Genomic DNA, 18,461 nt, shown 5'->3' on the forward strand with positions numbered 1-18,461 from the left:
TTACTGGAAGTTACCTAATTTTATTCAAATTTACAGTAAGCCCATATAAACTAGTACTTGCCGCCTGTTTCTACAGAAATACTAACAGATCAAGTTTATTCACATTCAAGACAATAAATGAATAGATCATGGAATGAAGTCAAAGCACAAATTAAGATATGTAGACTATCATATTTAATAGGACTACTAAATTAATATTATAAAATAGTCTATCTTTGCAGAACAACCTCTCGGGTCTGTTCTTCTAATATCCTGGACACAAAATACATCATTAAATAAAACTTGAATCACGCTGCATCCTACTCCATTATATCTTTCAAAATGCTGATGCACAAAGAAACCTTGTTACTATTAGTGTTAAGATCAGAAAAATAATTTCAGTGAAATGACTTGGCTATACAAGCTTTAAAACTAATAATGACTCAAAGTTACTCTAGACAGCATTTTACACCAATTTTGCTAAGTGGTAATACCAAATGTCTCAAACACCCAAATGTCAATATAAGACTCCCTTAATATTCAGTCAAAGTTTAGAAATACATGTCAATGATCCACACTGAGCAACATCCTTAACTTTAAGCTACAAGAAGATATGTAATGTCTATAATAATGTAATTATTCCGACATAACAATGTCATCAAAAGAAAAACATAAGGAAAAGTCCAAGGGGATTTTATTTAGTTTTACACAGAGAGATCTTTGTTATGCTTATATGCACTTTTATTTCGTCAATGTTAATGATAATCTAACAATCTACAAATACCATTCACTTATTTTCCTCCTCTTCCAGATGTCACAGACCTTGACCTCCACCTATAGCAAAATTATCTGGAGCTAGTAGGGGTGCCTAACATAAATACATACCCTTACAGTTATACTGATCGCCATTTAACTGCTTTACTGACCCCCTGATTGGACAGGGACAGCGTGGCCTTGAAACAATTTATTCTTTCAGGTGAAAAAAAGTCATGCTGAATTCTGCCTTTCATTAACATAAAATGCTTTAAAAGCCTTGGAGACCTTTACCTTCCACAATGACAACAAATAAACATTCACAAATGGAAGTCCAATTTCTTAATTTCCTGACCTGTAGCCAGAAGTTAGTGTTTTCTTGTTCCCCTATATAATTAGAGATAGAAGACCAGAAACATCCAGGGGAAGGGAGGGGCAGAATCTCATTACCGAAGTCATAAACCAGCAAGTGCTAAACTGTTACTAAAGCAGTTTATACATGCATAGAAGTAAGTCTGATTTCATGTGAGGGTTATGCCTTCATTGAAGAACCCACATACACTACTTTCAGGAAATAATCATATCTTGAAAGTCTCAGTGTCAAAATAATTACAGAACCTTTATAGCAATTATAGCAACTCACTTAAATTACTTTTCCTTCTCCTAACTTCCAAGAAGCACAGTGAGGACGGACTTTGCTTAACTGAAATTAATTTTATTATCTGACACAGCTTGCCATAATAGTCTGGAATTTTTATTTTAATTTTTGTCCTTTAGACCACCAGGGTAAAGAAAAGCTATAAAATGCAGTATTAAGCCAAGCAGAAACTTGCTCATCTTAATAAATAATTATTACAGCTAAAAAAACTGTAGCAAATTGTCAGGCGTTTTCTGATTAATTCATTAATCAGAAATTAATGTGTTCATTAATTAATCAGCTGTTCTAAAGCTTGTATAGCCTAAGCTGCTTTAAAACTCCAGTACTTCAGATAGCAATTTTATCTCCATCTTAAGATTACAAACTAAATATAATTCCAAATTTATGTACGAGTAAATTCATCTTATCAGTAAGGCTTAGCTTTTCTCTAAGAATATTTCTAACATATTCACAGTACAATATATCACAGAAAATCCATATCTGTCCCACAGATCTTTGGATAGTAGCGTTGCAAGATGGCAATTCATTCTGCTTGATGAGTCTATTCAGCTTTACCCAGATGTCCTCCAAATTCTCATTATTACAAATAGACTCTTCAATTGTCCACTTTGCTCTGTAAAATGCATGCAGTTTTAGTCTTTCCAAATTATTTTGCAGTTCTTGAGATAAAGGAAGGATCTTTTCTTTAAGCTTAGGGCTAGGGAGAGAGACACTCCAAGACCTTTTCAATTTTTGTTTTCCATTAGGTGATGGCTCTCCTTGATTCTCCAAGTTAATTGGTCTGTGAACAGTCTGTGCTTGGATTAAAGTCTGTTTGTGTTTCATGTTAGACTGAAACTCAAGGAGGTACTTTGTGCAGTCACAATCAGGAGCTCCTGTAACACATTCTGAAGGTGTAGAAAGTCGTTTTAATTCTTCTGCTTCCTCACAAGAAATAACAGGTGGCTGCTTTTTTGGTTTGAGGGGAAGTCTGTATAAATCATTTGGAAACCAGGGTGTAAATCTTGGTAACCGACGAATGGGAAACTCCTTCACTGCTGCTTCTGCAAAGTTCTGCAGTTTTACTAGATCTCTCTGATGTGGTCGATAATGCAAGACCACTTCCATGCTTGTACAGGAGGAATCCAGTTATTCTTAAGAAAGGGAATGGTTTCTTGATTAGGATTCTCAAATCTAGACTGAAACATCTTATTTATAAGCACTTGCTTGCCCCGTGCTGCAAAGATCAGTGGAAAACAGGACCTAAAGCAGAAGTATTATAAAAAAATAAGATACTACCATATTAAGAAAAACATTGCTAGGATATTTTACAAAAAACAAAAAACCAAACCAAACCAAAAAACCAAACCAAAACACCACTACCAAAACAAACAAAAACCCCACACCACCAAAAACCCAAAATTATGTTGTAAAAATAAGCAAGATATGTATCAGAACATTCTACTTTATCCAGTCTGAATGTTAGCAATTGTACTCCACCATTACCAGCATAACTTCAGTATGCTGAACATTATCTGTATGCACAGTTTCCTCAACACTGACCTTCCCAAGAGTATTCTTTTACTGTCAATATCTCATTCTTGCTATCCATGCGTCATTATTCTTCCTGTATTATTGTGATATATATTAAAAGACATACAATTACTGGTGCCTATTTTCTTAAATTTACCTAGCTTTTTTTTTTCCCTAAGTGCTTTTTCCTCCTACACTTCAAAATTTAAGCCAGGGCATATGAAGCAACTAGAAAACACGTGTTACAAAAACCCTTCCTGAACTAGTACTGACTGATACACCAATTTTTACAGTCACCAGTTAAAAGAGAAGTTCTTTGGGCATATTAAAGTTGCCTGCTTCCATTTCACATCGGAACTACACATTTAGTTTTAACCTCAGAGCTTCTGAGCAACACATGCAGCCATACTTTTAGTCCTGAACTTAAGGACCTGATACTTCCTAAATTTATTAGACTTTTAGAATAACTAAAAGACTCATTAAGCCCTTAAAGACTTTACACTTTTATACATCATTGCTTCTTTCATGCAAAGATTAAATTCCAGGGGTGTGGGGAGAAGGGATGGGGGGACAGGATATGGACCTACAAATGCCACTATGAAACTTAACACTACATGCACTCTCTTGCTCTCCTATCCTCGTCCCCCCCCCAACAAGTTTGCAATCATTTTAGGTCCCCTGCCAGAGATCAACAATACACAATAACATTAAAATCAGTAAGATCTAGGATTGCTTATCTGTCAAGATTCTGTTTAAAATGGTCACAACGCAAAGAAACCTTGATACCTTTCTTACTCCTTTTGCAAAATCAGCCTTGAACCTGCACCAATTTCCATCTAAGCCAAAGGATTACACTGATTTCTTACAATAGCAAAATTACCCGTCATAAAACTTTTTGCTTTGAATTAATTACCATTGAAATGTGTTTGTAATGTCTGCTGATGATCCGTGTTCTCAGGTTTTTGGCTTCATTTTGCGTGTGTGTACATCTATTCAGAAAAGGTCTTGTTAATCTTTGAATTATGGTTATTATCTTACAGTGACATGCAGACACCATTAAAAGCCTCTCTCCAAGACTACTGCAAAACTCGTAAATGGGCATAAGATGGGCTCTGAAACCATGTACACACCTGCACTACTTTATCCATCTGAGCAGCCACACTGATTTAGAATGCTTGCAGAACTGAGATTTTAACCAACTATATATTACTCCTTCTTAACTAGCAGCACATATTTATAAATAAGAACAGTTAGGAAAAAAGAAAGTAAATATTATGTCTGATGATTGAAAGGAAGTTAAAGTAGATTCAGACCCTTCAGCATTTCAACTGCTGACTTACTGGTACCCAAATGCCCACAGAAATTAACAAGTTCTTTGCAGGGCTCTCTTGATTGCTGTATTAGTTTTGCAAAGTATGTAAGAGACATTTTTATTTTTGCTATTTGTGATTCCTGAATCAAGGATGCAAGCCCAGTAGCTGTGCATTAAGCATGAGGTTAAAGGGGCAAAACCATTAAAGGAGTGACGGCACGACACCAAACAAAAATGACAGCAGGGAACTGGAAATTAAAACAGTATTTTACAGTGAGGGTAGTGAGGCGCTGGCACAGGTTGCCCAGAGAAGCCGTGGCTGCCCCATCCCTGGCAGTGTTCACGGCCAGGTTGGACAGGGCTTGAGCTACCTGGTCTAGTGGAAAATATCCCTGCCTATGGCAGGCGGGATTGGAACCAGATGATCTATAAGGTCCTGTCCAACTCAAACCATTCTATTTTTTTTTTTTTTCCCCCTGTAACTGCTGAAAGCCTTGTGCAAAATGCAAATACATCGCACGACCTCGACGGCCCCGCCACGACAAGTGCACACATACAATAGCCTGCCACCACACCTCCTCCGCCTCCTTTTACCTTCCGTCACCTCCCGCCCCGCGCCCTCCTCGGCCTTCGGCCTTCTTCTACAAGGGAAAGCACCGGCCTCCCCTCCGAAGCGGACGGGAAGGGTTTACGACCGGAGTCCGCGCCGCTCCGCTGCCCGCCGGCCGCAGCCCGGCCGCCTCGCCTCGCTCCTTAGTGCCAGCCCCAGAGCAGGGAGCGGGGCGAGGGCAGGGCTGCGGCCCGGGAGCGCGGGTGGGCTTCGGCGGGCCGCGCTGCAGTACCTTTTAGAGCCAGCAAGTGCTCCTGCTTGGGCTGGTTAACGTCCATGGTGCCAGCCTTCACCTCTGCGGGCCAAAACGCTGCCGGTGGCGGAAAACGAAAACGCTCGGCCGAGGGAGCCGGGACGATCCTGCCCTGGGCGCCCAGTTGCTGCGCACACCGCCGAACCCGGACACAGCTGTCCCAGGATGCAACTCACCAGCACAGCGCGACGGGCGAAACTACAACTCCCAGAAGGCCCTGAAAAGGCAGCGGCGGCGGGCGCAGGCGGCGCGGGGCGGTGGCGGGGCGGGGCCTGAGGCAGGGGGCGGCCGCCGGCTCCCACTTCCTCGCTGCAGGGGGCCGCTCTGCTCGCCCGCCTCCAAGATGGCGGCCCTCGGTGTAAACAGGGTTGTGGCTGGTACCGGCCCGGACGGTAGCCGGGGGTCCGGGGGCAGCGGCCGCGGCCCGGCTGGCGCCGCAGTGAAGGTGAGAAGGGTGGCTCGGCCCTTCGCGCCGTCCGGTTTAGTCGCCTGCTGCGGCAGGACAGGCTGTGGTGGCTGGGGTTGCTCTGTCCCTGGCCCAGCTGGGGTGAAGGGTAGTGTGGGGTTTCCGCGGCAGGAGGCGTCCCCTGAGGCGGCAAGGCTCGGTTTGGGCCGGGCCGAGCCGAGCCGGGAGGCCGCTTTGGAGGCCCTTTCCCCGCCCCGTTGGCGCAGAGCCGTGCTGCCGTGGGGTGCCTCGGAGCGGGCTGCGAGGCGAGAGGCCTCAGTGTGAGGGAAGGGTGACTGCCTCGGAGCGGGGCGGAGTCTCGGATAAACCGTGATGCCTGGGCTCCCAAAGGTGGTGAGGTGACGCTGTTGTCCGATGGATTGTTTTTTTGGGGGGGAGTTAGGGGTTTTGGGGTTTTTTTGGTTGAGTTTTTGGGGGTTTTTTTGAGGGTTTTTTTTTCCTGAATGACGATTAATTTTGCTTTTTATTAGTGGTTTAAGATGTTCCGGCCCCCTGCTGTTTGTTCCTGCTACCTCGATGCTGCGCAATTGTAGCTTCATAAATGGCTAACTTGGTATGACTGACGTTTTATGTGCATCAGCTATGAATGGAAACTTTCTCCACCGGCTGATAGTCTGCTTTGGCAGGGTCTTGCCCTCCATTTCCTTTTCCTGTGAGGATGTTTCTGCTTACTTAGTTGTGGTGCTTAACCAGTGGGCTTTTCTTGTGGCAGTGCATTAAATGAAGCGGGCAAGAACTAGTGGTGATCAGGTGGGATGCTGAATAGTTAAAATCTTCTGTTCATGTGTGTTTATCTTTTAAATATAATTCTTATGATCATTATTTGTGTATACAAAGCAAAATTAATGACTCGGCCTATCTGCTGTGGTTGCAGGAACTTCTGTAAAATAAGCTGTGTCATATGGCTTACTTTATTATGTTTTGCTTTTTCATCAGCTCAAAAGCAAATATGGTCTCTCTTTAAATTATAGGTTCTTGAGTGCGGAGTCTGTGAAGATGTGTTTTCTTTGCAAGGTGACAAAGTTCCCCGGCTGCTTTTGTGTGGCCATACTGTCTGCCATGACTGTCTTACCCGGCTTCCCCTTCATGGCAGAGCAGTTCGTTGTCCATTTGATCGACAAGTTACTGAACTAGGTAAGAAAATGTAAGTCTAAAGTTCTTAAAACCTATCAGCCAAGGATATCTGAAAGATAAATCTATGTATAGATTCTTAGCGCTCCACTTAGTGATAACGTTTCCAAGTAATAAATGTGCAGTGTTCCTTTTTATTCAGAAAAGCTCCTAGCAGTGTTAAGCACTAGTAAAATAGATATCTTAGAAAAAGAAAGTCAGGATTTTGTCTTTTTGAACCTGGGCTTGCAAGCTTTATACCTCAAAGTCTTTTTGTACACCTGTATTTACAAAGGGACTACTGTGTTTGACATTAGTGTCTAAGGGTTCCTGACAGGATGTTAGTTTCCTGTTGTCCTAAACACTAATGATGGCAATTAAATAGGTAATTTCTTTGACAAACAGATTTGTCCGGATTCATGATGAAGTGATACAGAGAGAAGTATCAGTGATAACAAATCTGTTTTTAAAATGTCAAGTAATTCTATGTATGTATTAAGTGATAGTGGCAGGCTGTCAACAGGAATTCCCCTATTGTAGGAGTGTCTGCAGACAGTATTTGAAAGAATAAGATGCAACTTTTATCCAACGGTGGAAGTTTATTTTATCCAAAAGATAAAATGTGCTTACAATTCCTTCAAATTAAGAATTGCCTATTCAACATGGCATTACAGAGAAGACAAGTTGTCAGAAGAATTTGAGTCAAGAATTTATTAATAGAACTGGCTCCAGCAGTTTTGGATAGCACAGGGAAAGAAGCTGTTGGAAGGAGGTGAATCCTTGGACAACAAGATCTCTAATCTAGTAATCCATGAAGAAGTGTTTAAATAACAAATTCACTTGAATAAGAATTTACTTTGCAGTAGGAGAATCTGCTAGATTGTAGACCAAACTAAGAAGAGTATTCAGGCCCTGTGTGGGATGCTTTCTTGGAAATAGGAGTCAGGAAAAGAAATACCAGTCTCATATGAAAGAAGGGTTTGTTTTCAGCAGGGAGGGAGGTGGTAAGTATGAGCATCATGAATGATTGCCGGTCTAGAAGATGTGGTTAAAAGAGTCACAATTTGTTTTATTTCATATCTATGATTGTACAGCTGCACAGGATTTCTTAAAAGTTTGCTTTTAAGGGGAAGAATGTTAGACCAGAAGGCTCAGTCCTGCTGTTGTGAAACATTTCTGCTCAAGACCACTGCTTATATCTTGTAAAGTAAAAGTAGCCATTTTATTACGAATGGGAACTTGTCACGTCTTAGTTTTTGTTGTGCATTTTTTCCCAAGCATCTGAAAGTATCCTATCGTAATTTTATGTGGGTTTCAGGTTTAACAAAAATGAAGCTTTATAAAAACATGTGAAGTTTTTACTTTTTGCATATTACTGATGAGCTCCTGATGAAACACAGTGAAGTGTTATTAAACTTGTAAGATACTCCTACAGATAGCAAGAGGGAAGAAAAGCTTCAGCTTTTGTGTCTAGGATAGTAGACTTGCATCCTACTGACTAGTACTACAAAGCAGGACGATATGCTGTCACCAGCAGTTGCTCAAAAAAATGACAGGTAGAAAATTTTAAGCAAAACAGCTTGAAAGGGAAAAAAAGAACTTCTGTGAATAAAAATATTCTGCCTGGTGATTTGGGGCAGAAGAGGGTTGTAGCCACTTTTAGGTCCATAAGAACTGTCTTGAGAAATACGATTGCTTCCAGCATGTAAAAATCGAGTGTTTTGTGGAGTGTAGCTCATCATGGCCTCTCTTTGAGGTATCTGTGCATTTGTTGTCTTTCTCTAAGCACCCAGTAGTTACCTCAGGGTACCATCCACCTGAGGGCATGTGAGAAAGCGAGCTCCATTTTCACCCACTTCTGCAATTGTCATTCTGCCATTTAATAAAGTAGTCTCAGGAAGCTGTTCAGTATCTAAATCTAGGTTACAGGATCACTGCCAGGAGAAAGTTCTGTTGAAGGAAAAGCTGTATAATGAGGGCATAAAGCTACCTGTATTGAACAGAGTTCCTTAATTACTAACTGTGGATTTTATGGATGCTTTTGGTTGGTCATTTAACCTATACAGTTCAGCAGATAGACTTGCTTGTTTTCCTTTGTTTTCCTTTGTTTTCCTTTGTTTTCCTTTGTTTTCCTTTGTTTTCCTTTGTTTTCCTTTGTTTTCCTTTGTTTTCCTTTGTTTTCCTTTGTTTCCTTTGTTTTCCTTTGTTTTCCTTTGTTTTCCTTTGTTTTCCTTTGTTTTCCTTTGTTTTCCTTTGTTTTCCTTTGTTTTCCTTTGTTTTCCTTTGTTTTCCTTTGTTTTCCTTTGTTTTCCTTTGTTTTCCTTTGTTTTCCTTTGTTTTCCTTTGTTTTCCTTTGTTTTCCTTTGTTTTCCTTTGTTTTCCTTTGTTTTCCTTTGTTTTCCTTTGTTTTCCTTTGTTTTCCTTTGTTTTCCTTTGTTTTCCTTTGTTTTCCTTTGTTTTCCTTTGTTTTCCTTTGTTTTCCTTTGTTTTCCTTTGTTTTCCTTTGTTTTCCTTTGTTTTCCTTTGTTTTTCCTTTGTTTTCCTTTGTTTTCCTTTGTTTCCTTGTTTTCCTTTTTTCCTTTGTTTTCCTTTGTTTTCCTTTTTTTTCCTTTGTTTTCCTTTGTTTTCCTTTTTTTTCCTTTTTTTTCCTTTGTTTTCCTTTGTTTTCCTTTGTTTTCCTTTGTTTCCTTTGTTTTCCTTGTTTTCCTTGTTTCTTTGTTTTCCCTTTGTTTTCCTTTGTTTTCCTTTGTTTTCCTTTGTTTTCCTTTGTTTTCCTTTGTTTCCTTTGTTTTCCTTTGTTTTTCCTTTGGTTCCTTGTTTTCCTTTGTTTTCCCTTTGTTTTCCTTTGTTTTCCTTTGTTTTTCCTTTGTTGTTTCCTTTGTTTTCCTTTGTTTCCTTTGTTTTCCTTTGTTTTCCTTTGTTTTCCTTTGTTTTCCTTTGTTTTCCTTTGTTTTCCTTTGTTTTTCCTTTGTTTTCCTTTGTTTTCCTTTGTTTTTCCTTTGTTTTCCTTTGTTTTCCTTTGTTTTCCTTTGTTTTTCCTTTGTTTTCCTTTGTTTCCTTTGTTTTCCTTTGTTTTTCCTTTGTTTTCCTTTGTTTTCCTTTGTTTTCCCTTTGTTTTCCGTTGTTTTCCTTTGTTTTCCTTTGTTTTCTTTGTTTTCCCTTGTTTCCTTTTGTTTTTCCTTTGTTTTCCTTTGTTTTCCTTGTTTTCCTTTTGTTTTCCTTTGTTTTCCTTTGTTTTCCTTTGTTTTCCTTTGTTTTCCCTTTGTTTCCTTTGTTTTCCTTTGTTTCCTTTGTTTCCTTTGTTTTCCTTTGTTTTCCTTTGTTTTCCCTTTGTTTTCCCTTTGTTTTCCTTTGTTTTCCCTTTGTTTTCCTTTGTTTTCCTTTGTTTTCCTTTGTTTTCCTTGTTTTCCTTTGTTTTCCTTTGTTTTCCTTGTTTCCTTTGTTTTTCCTTTGTTTTCCTTTGTTTTCCTTTGTTTTCCCTTTGTTTTCCTTTGTTTTCCTTTGTTTTCCTTTGTTTCCTTTCCCTTTGGTTTTCCTTTGTTTTCCTTTGTTTTCCTTTGTTTTCCTTTGTTTTCCTTTGTTTTCCTTTGTTTTCCTTTGTTTTTCCTTTGTTTTCCTTTGTTTTCCTTTGTTTTTCCCTTTGTTTTCCTTTGTTTTCCTTTGTTTCCTTGTTTTCCTTTGTTTTCCTTTGTTTTCCTTTGTTTTCTTTGTTTTCCTTTGTTTTCCTTTGTTTCCTTTGTTTTCCTTTGTTTCGCTTTGTTCCTTTGTTTTCCTTTGTTTTCCTTTGTTTTCCTTGTTTCCTTTGTTTTTCCTTTGTTTTCCTTTGTTTTCCTTTGTTTTCCTTTGTTTTCCTTTGTTTTCCTTTGTTTTCCTTTGTTTTCCTTTGTTTTCCTTTGTTTTCCTTTGTTTTCCTTGTTTTCCTTTGTTTTCCTTTGTTTTCCTTTGTTTTCCTTTGTTTTCCTTTGTTTTCCTTTGTTTTCCTTTGTTTTCCTTTGTTTTCCTTTGTTTTCCTTTGTTTTCCTTTGTTTTCCTTTGTTTTCCTTTGTTTTCCTTTGTTTTCCTTTGTTTTCCTTTCCTTTGTTTTCCTTTGTTTTCCTTTCCTTTGTTTTCCTTTGTTTTCCTTTGTTTTCCTTTCCTTTGTTTTCCTTTGTTTTCCTTTGTTTTCCTTTCCTTTGTTTTCCTTTGTTTTCCTTTGTTTTCCTTTGTTTTCCTTTCCTTTGTTTTCCTTTGTTTTCCTTTGTTTTCCTTTCCTTTGTTTTCCTTTGTTTTCCTTTGTTTTCCTTTCCTTTGTTTTTCCTTTGTTTTTCCTTTGTTTTCCTTTTTCCTTTGTTGTTCCTTTGTTTTCCTTTGTTTTCCTTTCCTTTGTTTTCCTTTGTTTTCCTTTGTTTTCCTTTTCCTTTGTTTTTCCTTTGTTTTTCCTTTGTTTCCTTTCCCTTTTCCTTTGTTTTCCTTTGTTTCCTTTCCTTTGTTTTCCTTGTTTTCCTTTGTTTTCCTTTGTTTTCCTTTCCTTTGTTTTCCTTTGTTTTCCTTTCCTTTGTTTTCCTTTGTTTTCCTTTCCTTTGTTTTCCTTTGTTTTCCTTTCCTTTGTTTTCCTTTGTTTTCCTTTCCTTTGTTTTCCTTTGTTTTCCTTTCCTTTCCTTTGTTTCCTTGTTTTCCTTTGTTTTCCTTCCTTTGTTTTCCTTTGTTTTCCTTTTCCTTTTGTTTTTCCTTTGTTTTCCTTTCCTTTGTTTTCCTTTGTTTTCCTTCCTTTGTTTTTCCTTTGTTTTCCTTTCCTTTGTTTTTCCTTTGTTTTCCTTTCCTTTGTTTTCCTTTGTTTTCCTTTCCTTTGTTTTCCTTTTGTTTTCCTTTCCTTGTTTTCCTTTGTTTTCCTTTCCTTGTTCTTTGTTCCTTTCCTTTGTTTTCCTTTGTTTTCCTTCCTTTGTTTTCCTTTTGTTTTCCTTTCCTTTGTTTTCCTTGTTTCCTTTCCTTTGTTTTCCTTTGTTTTCCTTTCCTTTTGTTTTCCTTTGTTTTCCTTTCCTTTGTTTTTCCTGTTTCCTCTTTCCTTGTTTTCCTTTCCCTTTCCTTGTTCTTCCTTTGTTTTTCCTTTCCTTTGTTTTTCCTTGTTTTCCTTTCCTTTGTTTTCCTTTGTTTTTCCTTTCCCTTGTTTTCCTTTGTTTTCCTTTCCTTTGCCTTTCCTTTGTTTTTCCTTTCCTTTTTCCTTTGTTTTCCTTTCCTTTCCTTTCCTTTGTTTTCCTTTCCTTTCCTTTGTTTTCCTTTCCTTTCCTTTGTTTTCCTTTCCTTTCCTTTGTTTTCCTTTCCTTTCCTTTGTTTTCCTTTCCTTTCCTTTGTTTTCCTTTCCTTTCCTTTGTTTTCCTTTCCTTTCCTTTGTTTTCTTTCCTTCCTTGTTCCTTTTCCTTTGTTTTCCTTTCCTCCTTTCCTTTGTTTCCTTTCCTTTCCTTTGTTTTCCTTTCCTTTCCTTTGTTTTCCTTTCCTTTCCTTTGTTTTCCTTTCCTTTTCCTTTGTTTTCCTTTCCTTTCCTTTGTTTTCCTTTCCTTCCTTTGTTTTCCTTCCTTTTTTCCTTCCTTTGTTTTCCTTTTCCTTTGTTTTCCTTTCCTTTGTTTTCCTTATTACTAAATCATTTAATCCTATATTCATCCAAGTTTTCCCAGTGGATCTTGGGAACTTTTTGAAAGTAATACTTAGGGATCTATATATTTATAGGTATGGCTGTATTTCTTCTCTTCTGAAGTGAACACTTGGTTTAAATTTATTGGCCTGTCTCTTTTATGTGTATGCATAACTGCACAGGAAAGCAGGTTTTCTGGAATTATGGAATCTGCAAGTGAAAACTGGCACCACATCATGTTGTCATGCTTAGCAAAGAAATGGTTCATAAAATCTTGCTATTAGAGGAAATATTTAGTAATAAACTCGTAGGACTAGAGCCTACTAAAGCCATAATCACTTTGCAGAGTAGACTAAACATAGGTGTATGGGGGGTTTTTGAAAGTTCTTTAATGAAGTTGCCTGTGATTAATCTTCTAGTGGAGAATTTGAAATGAGTATGTATGTGTTGAAGGTATATAAGCTGTCTAGTGATTATCGTCAGCTGGATTAACATTCCTTAACCAGGAAAATGTAATGGAAAAGATTTTTCCATTTTCAAAATTTTGAAGCCATATATTTTGTAGATTATGTTGGCTCGGACAGTATATTTGGGGAAAAAAATCTATAAAATGGTATTTGTAGAAGAAAAGACTACTCTTAAAGCCTTTTCCTTAAAATACCTTAATTTGGGAGAAGAGATGAATTATGTCTTGCAAACTGCATTCTGTCTTCTTCCCTGATTGCATTAGTGGGTTGGTTTCTTTATGTGGGCCAGGGAAATGTTGGAAGGATGTCCTATGTAACAGCTTTGGAGACTGTGGCTTTTGATGTTAGCTGAGCAGCTCTGCTATTGAAGCCTTGAACAGTTTACAGCTTCAGGTGAACTCTCCTTGCCATCTTCACATTACGGGGCTGAAATTATTTGTCCTTAGAACTCATTGAACTAATGTATGCAGGTGTTAGCACCTTTCGTGGAGCCCATTCCATTGGTATCATTTACATTTATATATTCTTCTAGTGTTTGAGTGCTAAGATAAAGCTTCAAAATACTGTTCGAGAAAATGTGGCTATAACATTCTGTCAGCTTGTTCAGACATTTAAACGAAAGTTGCTGCTTTATTCCTTGTATTATTTATAATCCTTTTGCAGACAAGCTTTATGCTTTTGAAAATGGCATTTCTTTCGTTGGCTGAAGTTGGTCTTAATATTTCCACTCTGTCCCTGTCTCATTCCTGGCTGACATGCTTCCTGCTATTCATGTCGTCTTCTTCTTTTGAGAAGAGACAGCCAGATTGTGTAGTGGTTTTTGTAATGGGCACAAACATCCCTTGTAGGCATAAGGATGAGATCACTAGACTCTTTTAAAAAAGAGTCTAGTGACCAAAGCAGAATTTGAGCTAAAGTCCAGGAAAATAGACGTATTTGCACAACTCATCTTTTAGGTGTTTTAAATATAAAATGAACACTTGATGAGATGTGCTGAAATGAGTATGTTGAGTACATAGCAATTTTATAGTAGATTTAGTGCAAAAAGAAACAAAGTTGCTTTTTCTCAAATACATAAACTTTATGGTAGATCCCCATGAAATGAGACCTGACTTTGTGTATGATAATGTATGTTTTATATGGTTATGAGTTCTGTTCTAGTAGATTAATAGCTGATAAGTAAGCATTGCCTGTTTTTACCATTTGTGTCCAAGACTTACAGTGCACTAACCATGTGTAACATGGATCAGCAAATCTCAGGATATATAATAAAAAGTTAGAGAATGTAAAAGCAGCATAACTTTGTTTCTCCTGGCAGCTTTATGAACTGGAAAAATAAGCACAGAATAGCTACAAAGGTATCTTTTCTGATCTTTTCTGTTCACTAAATTTCAGTAAATTAGTTCTGCTTTGACTTCTGGCTTGGCTTTCTCTTCATGCTAGACATGGAATAGAACTAACATGATTAAAATCAGATATAAGAATGTAAACTGAGGAAACTGAGCAGAGTACTTCTTAGTTTGGCTTTTTTTTTAAATATATATATTAAAACCTGTGAAAGAAAATACTTTTGTAAGAAAGTATACCGAAGGAACATTGTCTTCCTCTCTCAGACTGCTTAAAGGCTAAGACAATGTTTACTTAAATACTAATTTCCTATAATCTGTTTCATAAGTAGGTTTATCCTTTCGGTGCACGTACATCCTTATATACTCTGCTATTAATGGCTATCTGGATTAGTAGCTAATCTGGAGATAGGAGGTCCACATTAGTATCAGCAGTTATTATATTGGTGTGTTGTTAACGTATTTTATACATTGCAGTAACTGAAGGTTGTGCTATAGACAGTGCTGTTCTAAACACTGTAGAGAAGAACCATTTAGCCACTTTTCTGTGCTTTGCTTTCTGGGAGTTAGTGTCCAGAAATTTGTCTTGATACAGTGTCAACATATCCAGACTTGGTTACAAACTGGTTTGACATAATTTACATTCTAAAAGTTGATATTGAGCTCTGTATTTCTTCAGGTTTTAATAAGAGGTGACTTTTCTTTGCTCTGTGTTATGAAAAACACTGTGATTCTGCTAGGAGTGCCAGAGCTAAAAAATAACTAAGCTCTGAAGTCAGAATATATCAAGGCAGATGACTGTGCTGGTGCTAACTGTACTTGTGGAGAACCAGAACATAGCTTCTGTAAAATCCTTTCAAGATCTCTGACAAACAAAAGTTAAAATACTACTTTATTTAGTTCACAATTTATTTTGTGGGGTGCAGTGATCTTATATTGGGTGTTGGTAATGCTATCTGTACCAGAGAAGGCTTCACTGTGGAACTGGTTGATGACTGGAGAGTGCACTGGCATGCCCTTGCTTTATACCTAATTTTAAAGTTACTAATCAACATCCTGATAGGCCCATTTCCAGGTTTGCTAAAATGTATAGTTTTACTGTTAAGCATTTTTTAAACGGATAGTCATTGTTGTCTCATACTGGCGGAGGGTGTTGGAGGGGAGAATAGCTTATATATGCTCCCATTTATAGCTTTAGAAAACCAGTATTCATCCATTTATCTGTTCTCTGAACATTGCCTGTGAGGTACATAACTTCTGTTTTGAGTTTGGCCACTGAGAATGTTACAGTTGATGGTTTAAACTGAGAGGAAGAATGCCTAGGAAAGAAAGTTTAATGTAGCAAAAATGGAAGCTACACAAACCAGTAAGGTATACAGTGTGGATATGTTGGTTCCTGTTCACATCCCTCTTGAGAGGTACCGTAGCATTGTTGCCCTCACTTTGGCCTGATGTGGCATGCATCTCATGAAACTGCTAGTTCTGCTCTGCTTTGATGGAAAATGGTTGGCAGGTGAGCGTTCTGGTCTTCCACATAATTGTGCCTAGCTATGTAATGCAGCTCTGCTCTGAAACGGTACTGCAAAAGAAATGTTGTTGGGTAGTAAAAGCACTTGCATGTATTTCAAACAAGTTTTGAAGTCTTAGGATAAAAGCCAGTCTCATTTTTCTTGTTTCGTAGCTCTTGAAGTAAAAGAGAATGTTGTATTTTAACCGTGGTGGACAGCTCAACCCCACACATCCACTCACTCCCCTGCAGTGGGATAGCGAAGAGAATCAGAAGGGCAAAAGTGGGTTGAAATAAAGACAGTTTAGTAGTTAAAACAAAAGCTATGCACACAAGCAAAGCAAAACAAGAAATTAATTCACCACTGCCCATCGTCAGGCAGGTGTTCAGCCATTCCAGGAGAGCAGGGCTCCATTCCATGTAATGGTTACTTGAGAAGACAGACACTATAACTCTGAACGTTCCCTCATCCTCCTTCTCCCGCTTTTATATGCCGAGCACGATGCCGTATGGTGTGAAATATCCCTGTGATCAGTTGAGGTCAGCTGTCCTGGCTGTGTCCTCTCCCAGCTTCTTGTGTACCCCCAGCCTACTCGCTGGTGGGGCAGCATGAGAAACAGAAAAAGGCCTTGATACTGTGTATGTGCTGTTCAGCAATAGCTAAGTGTTTGGTCATAAGTCCAAAATGTAGCCCCACACCAGCATTGCCTTTTATGCTGTGACTATATTTAAATGGTGCTTGTGTAATTTTACAAAGAGCCTTTATAGCAGTGTATACTCTGTGTATTACAAATCCAGACTCCTGCGGGAGCTGAAGATCCATATTCTTAGAATCATGAAAACACTGATTATTCTCTGGCTGTGTGTGCCAAGCTGAGGACCAATGAAACATGAGCATGTGGGATGAGTACTTTGTTCTACTGGTTTTTATATCTGCCTGCTACCCATAATAATTGGTTTCTGTCTATTCATTTGGAACATGATGCACCAAATATTAAGTGTTTCATAAATCTCAGTATTGAAGAAGGAAGGCTTAATGTCTGTATAGGATCAGTAGGATGACATATGAATTCCAGAAGGATGCAGGGGGTATATGCCTACCAGACCACTACAGGGCAGCATAGTTTAGGATTTATTAAATGACAGGAGAACCAGACAACTCAAGTAGCCTGGGCTTTCTCTTTGGGAAAACGTGTGGGATACAGTTTCTCTGAATTCATGTCAGGTGCAGACTTCTGTCAGACACCAGATATGTGGACTGAAAATATCAGGAGTTTTTAGGCATCATGTGGAACCAGCTTCAGGCTCCAGTTGCTGTTGTACTAGTCTTTCCATCTGGATTATGAGAGGAAAAGTAAAATGGCACATTTTTTCCAGATCTGGCATTCTACTCTGAAATTGTGTTCTCCAGACCATGTTTGAAGCAAAGCATAAATTGAGGAAAGCAGATACCTGAATTTAATAAAGAACTGTAGTATGTATTATTTTTTAAAGTGAATAGCAGGAGTGGGCTATGTTTAGCTCATAGTCTTAGATGGATATGTTTGCATGAAGCATGAAAAAAATGCTGAATTACAAAAGCAGCATGCATATGCAGTTATATACAGATAGTGCTGTCCCACACTCTAAAAAGTAACTGCAGCAACCTTTTCTTACAAACACAGTTCAAAAGTTCTGTCATAAAGTAAATGAGTCAATTTCAGGTCCTACAATTCTGTTTAAATACAAGGTGGCATTTCCACTGTGGAAATACTACTGGTGATGTGCCTTTAATCATTATAATCAAAGCTAGCAACACCGCCCCCACCCCTTTTCTTTTCCTGAAATTAGTATCTTCTGTACACTTATGTGAATATCTGTCAAAGAGGTAAGGGCAAAGGGTGAAATTAATGTCCATATCTTACCTTCTTTTCACTGCACCAAAGAAATGCTCTGTTAGTATTCAGCAATAATGTTGGCTATAATTAAGTAATTTCTTGAGTTTGTTCTCAGATATGTTGTTTCAAGAGCTGGTAAAATAATCTTACACAATCATAGCATTGATGGGTTAACTCTGAGATATTTATTAGGAAAATAGGATATTTGGAGATTTTAACATTTGGATTGGTTTGGGTTGGTTTATATATTGGTGTTGTACCAATTTTGGTGAATAAAATCCCTGTGACAACAGCAGAAGAGCTCATCATAGCATTGAGGCTGGAGGAAGAGCACATGCTTTTCCTTACTTGTCCCTTCCAAATTAGGAATTGTTAGCAATTAATTACACCCTCTACCTGTGTTGACATATATTGATACTATATATGAACAGTCTTGTTAGTGTCAATTAGGAGTTGATTCTAAACTGTACAGTAATAAGGGTTTAGTGTGGGCAGTAGACAACTTCAAAAGTTGATCTGCCCCCAATTTTAAATGAGGAAAAAAAAAAAAAAACAAACCTACACACAGAACTAACATTCATTCTGGAAATTCGTAGTGAATTTGATGCTAAGCTACGTTAAAAGCACCTCTCTGTTCTCAAATAATCTATCTGTAATTGGTCATTCTGATTTCCAAAAGTATGCAGTTATGATTCAGCAATCTAATTGGCCTGTTGCAGTCAATCAGATATAACTTTCTAGGTGCTGTATATTGAGGAGTACATCAGAGTCTGTGTATTCAGCCATTGAAAATGGCAAGTATCCCTTTTGAGGAATGTCTGATAACATCCAAGTAAAGTACAGCAGAGTTTCTCTTTGATATGTAACAATTCTGCTGAGAGGAAGTTGCTTCATGCTTTCTGCATTAGATGTAGATTACTGTATAAGAGATGTCTCTTAAGAGTGCCCAATACAATTGCTCAGCACCTGCCAGCCAATACCCAGCCCAACCTGAGCAGCGATCTGC

At 38.3% G+C, this 18,461-nt stretch overlaps 3 protein-coding genes across 11 annotated transcripts in view; 1 reads left to right on the forward strand and 2 right to left on the reverse strand.

The window, feature by feature from the left end:
* Positions 1 to 5,349, reverse strand: SHLD3 (shieldin complex subunit 3). Of its 2 annotated transcripts, none has more exons than XM_030471157.1 (2): positions 5,057 to 5,349; positions 1 to 2,632 (listed from the first exon to the last, which is right to left on the reverse strand). In XM_030471157.1, the coding sequence occupies exon 2, from the start codon at positions 2,495 to 2,497 to the stop codon at positions 1,748 to 1,750; it is 750 nt and encodes a 249-aa protein (XP_030327017.1). In that variant the 5' UTR covers positions 2,498 to 2,632; positions 5,057 to 5,349; the 3' UTR covers positions 1 to 1,747. The 2 variants fall into 2 exon arrangements, with proteins under 2 accessions (XP_030327017.1, XP_030327018.1); XM_030471158.1 differs by lacking the exon at positions 5,057 to 5,349 and adding an exon at positions 2,933 to 2,983.
* TRAPPC13 (trafficking protein particle complex 13) overlaps positions 1 to 5,369 on the reverse strand; it is a 30,515-nt gene extending 25,146 nt beyond the window's left edge. For 2 of the 4 annotated variants that reach the window (XM_030471150.1, XM_030471149.1), the window contains exon 1: positions 5,057 to 5,201. In XM_030471150.1, coding sequence (XP_030327010.1) covers positions 5,057 to 5,102 — 46 coding nt within the window. In that variant the 5' untranslated portion in view covers positions 5,103 to 5,201. Of the gene's footprint in view, positions 1 to 5,056 lie in introns of all 4 variants that reach the window. The other 2 variants (XM_030471152.1, XM_030471151.1) reach the window with 2 other exon arrangements.
* The window catches only part of TRIM23 (tripartite motif containing 23), a 26,805-nt gene continuing 13,706 nt past the window's right edge, over positions 5,363 to 18,461 (forward strand). The window contains exons 1-3 of one of the 5 annotated variants that reach the window (XM_030471146.2): positions 5,433 to 5,522; positions 6,014 to 6,096; positions 6,515 to 6,677. In XM_030471146.2, coding sequence (XP_030327006.1) covers positions 6,085 to 6,096; positions 6,515 to 6,677 — 175 coding nt within the window. In that variant the 5' untranslated portion in view covers positions 5,433 to 5,522; positions 6,014 to 6,084. Of the gene's footprint in view, positions 5,523 to 5,669; positions 5,877 to 6,013; positions 6,097 to 6,514; positions 6,678 to 18,461 lie in introns of those variants that run through there. The other 4 variants (XM_030471144.1, XM_030471142.1, XM_030471148.1 and 1 more) reach the window with 4 other exon arrangements.

The sequence above is a fragment of the Strigops habroptila genome, chromosome Z (assembly GCF_004027225.2).
Source record: "Strigops habroptila isolate Jane chromosome Z, bStrHab1.2.pri, whole genome shotgun sequence".
In the NCBI taxonomy this organism is placed as follows: domain Eukaryota; kingdom Metazoa; phylum Chordata; class Aves; order Psittaciformes; family Psittacidae; genus Strigops; species Strigops habroptila.

Coding starts and splice junctions, on each gene's coding strand:
- SHLD3 (XM_030471157.1), bottom strand. CDS start 2,497: ATGGAAGTGGTCTTGCATTATCGACCACATCAGAGAGATCTAGTAAAA.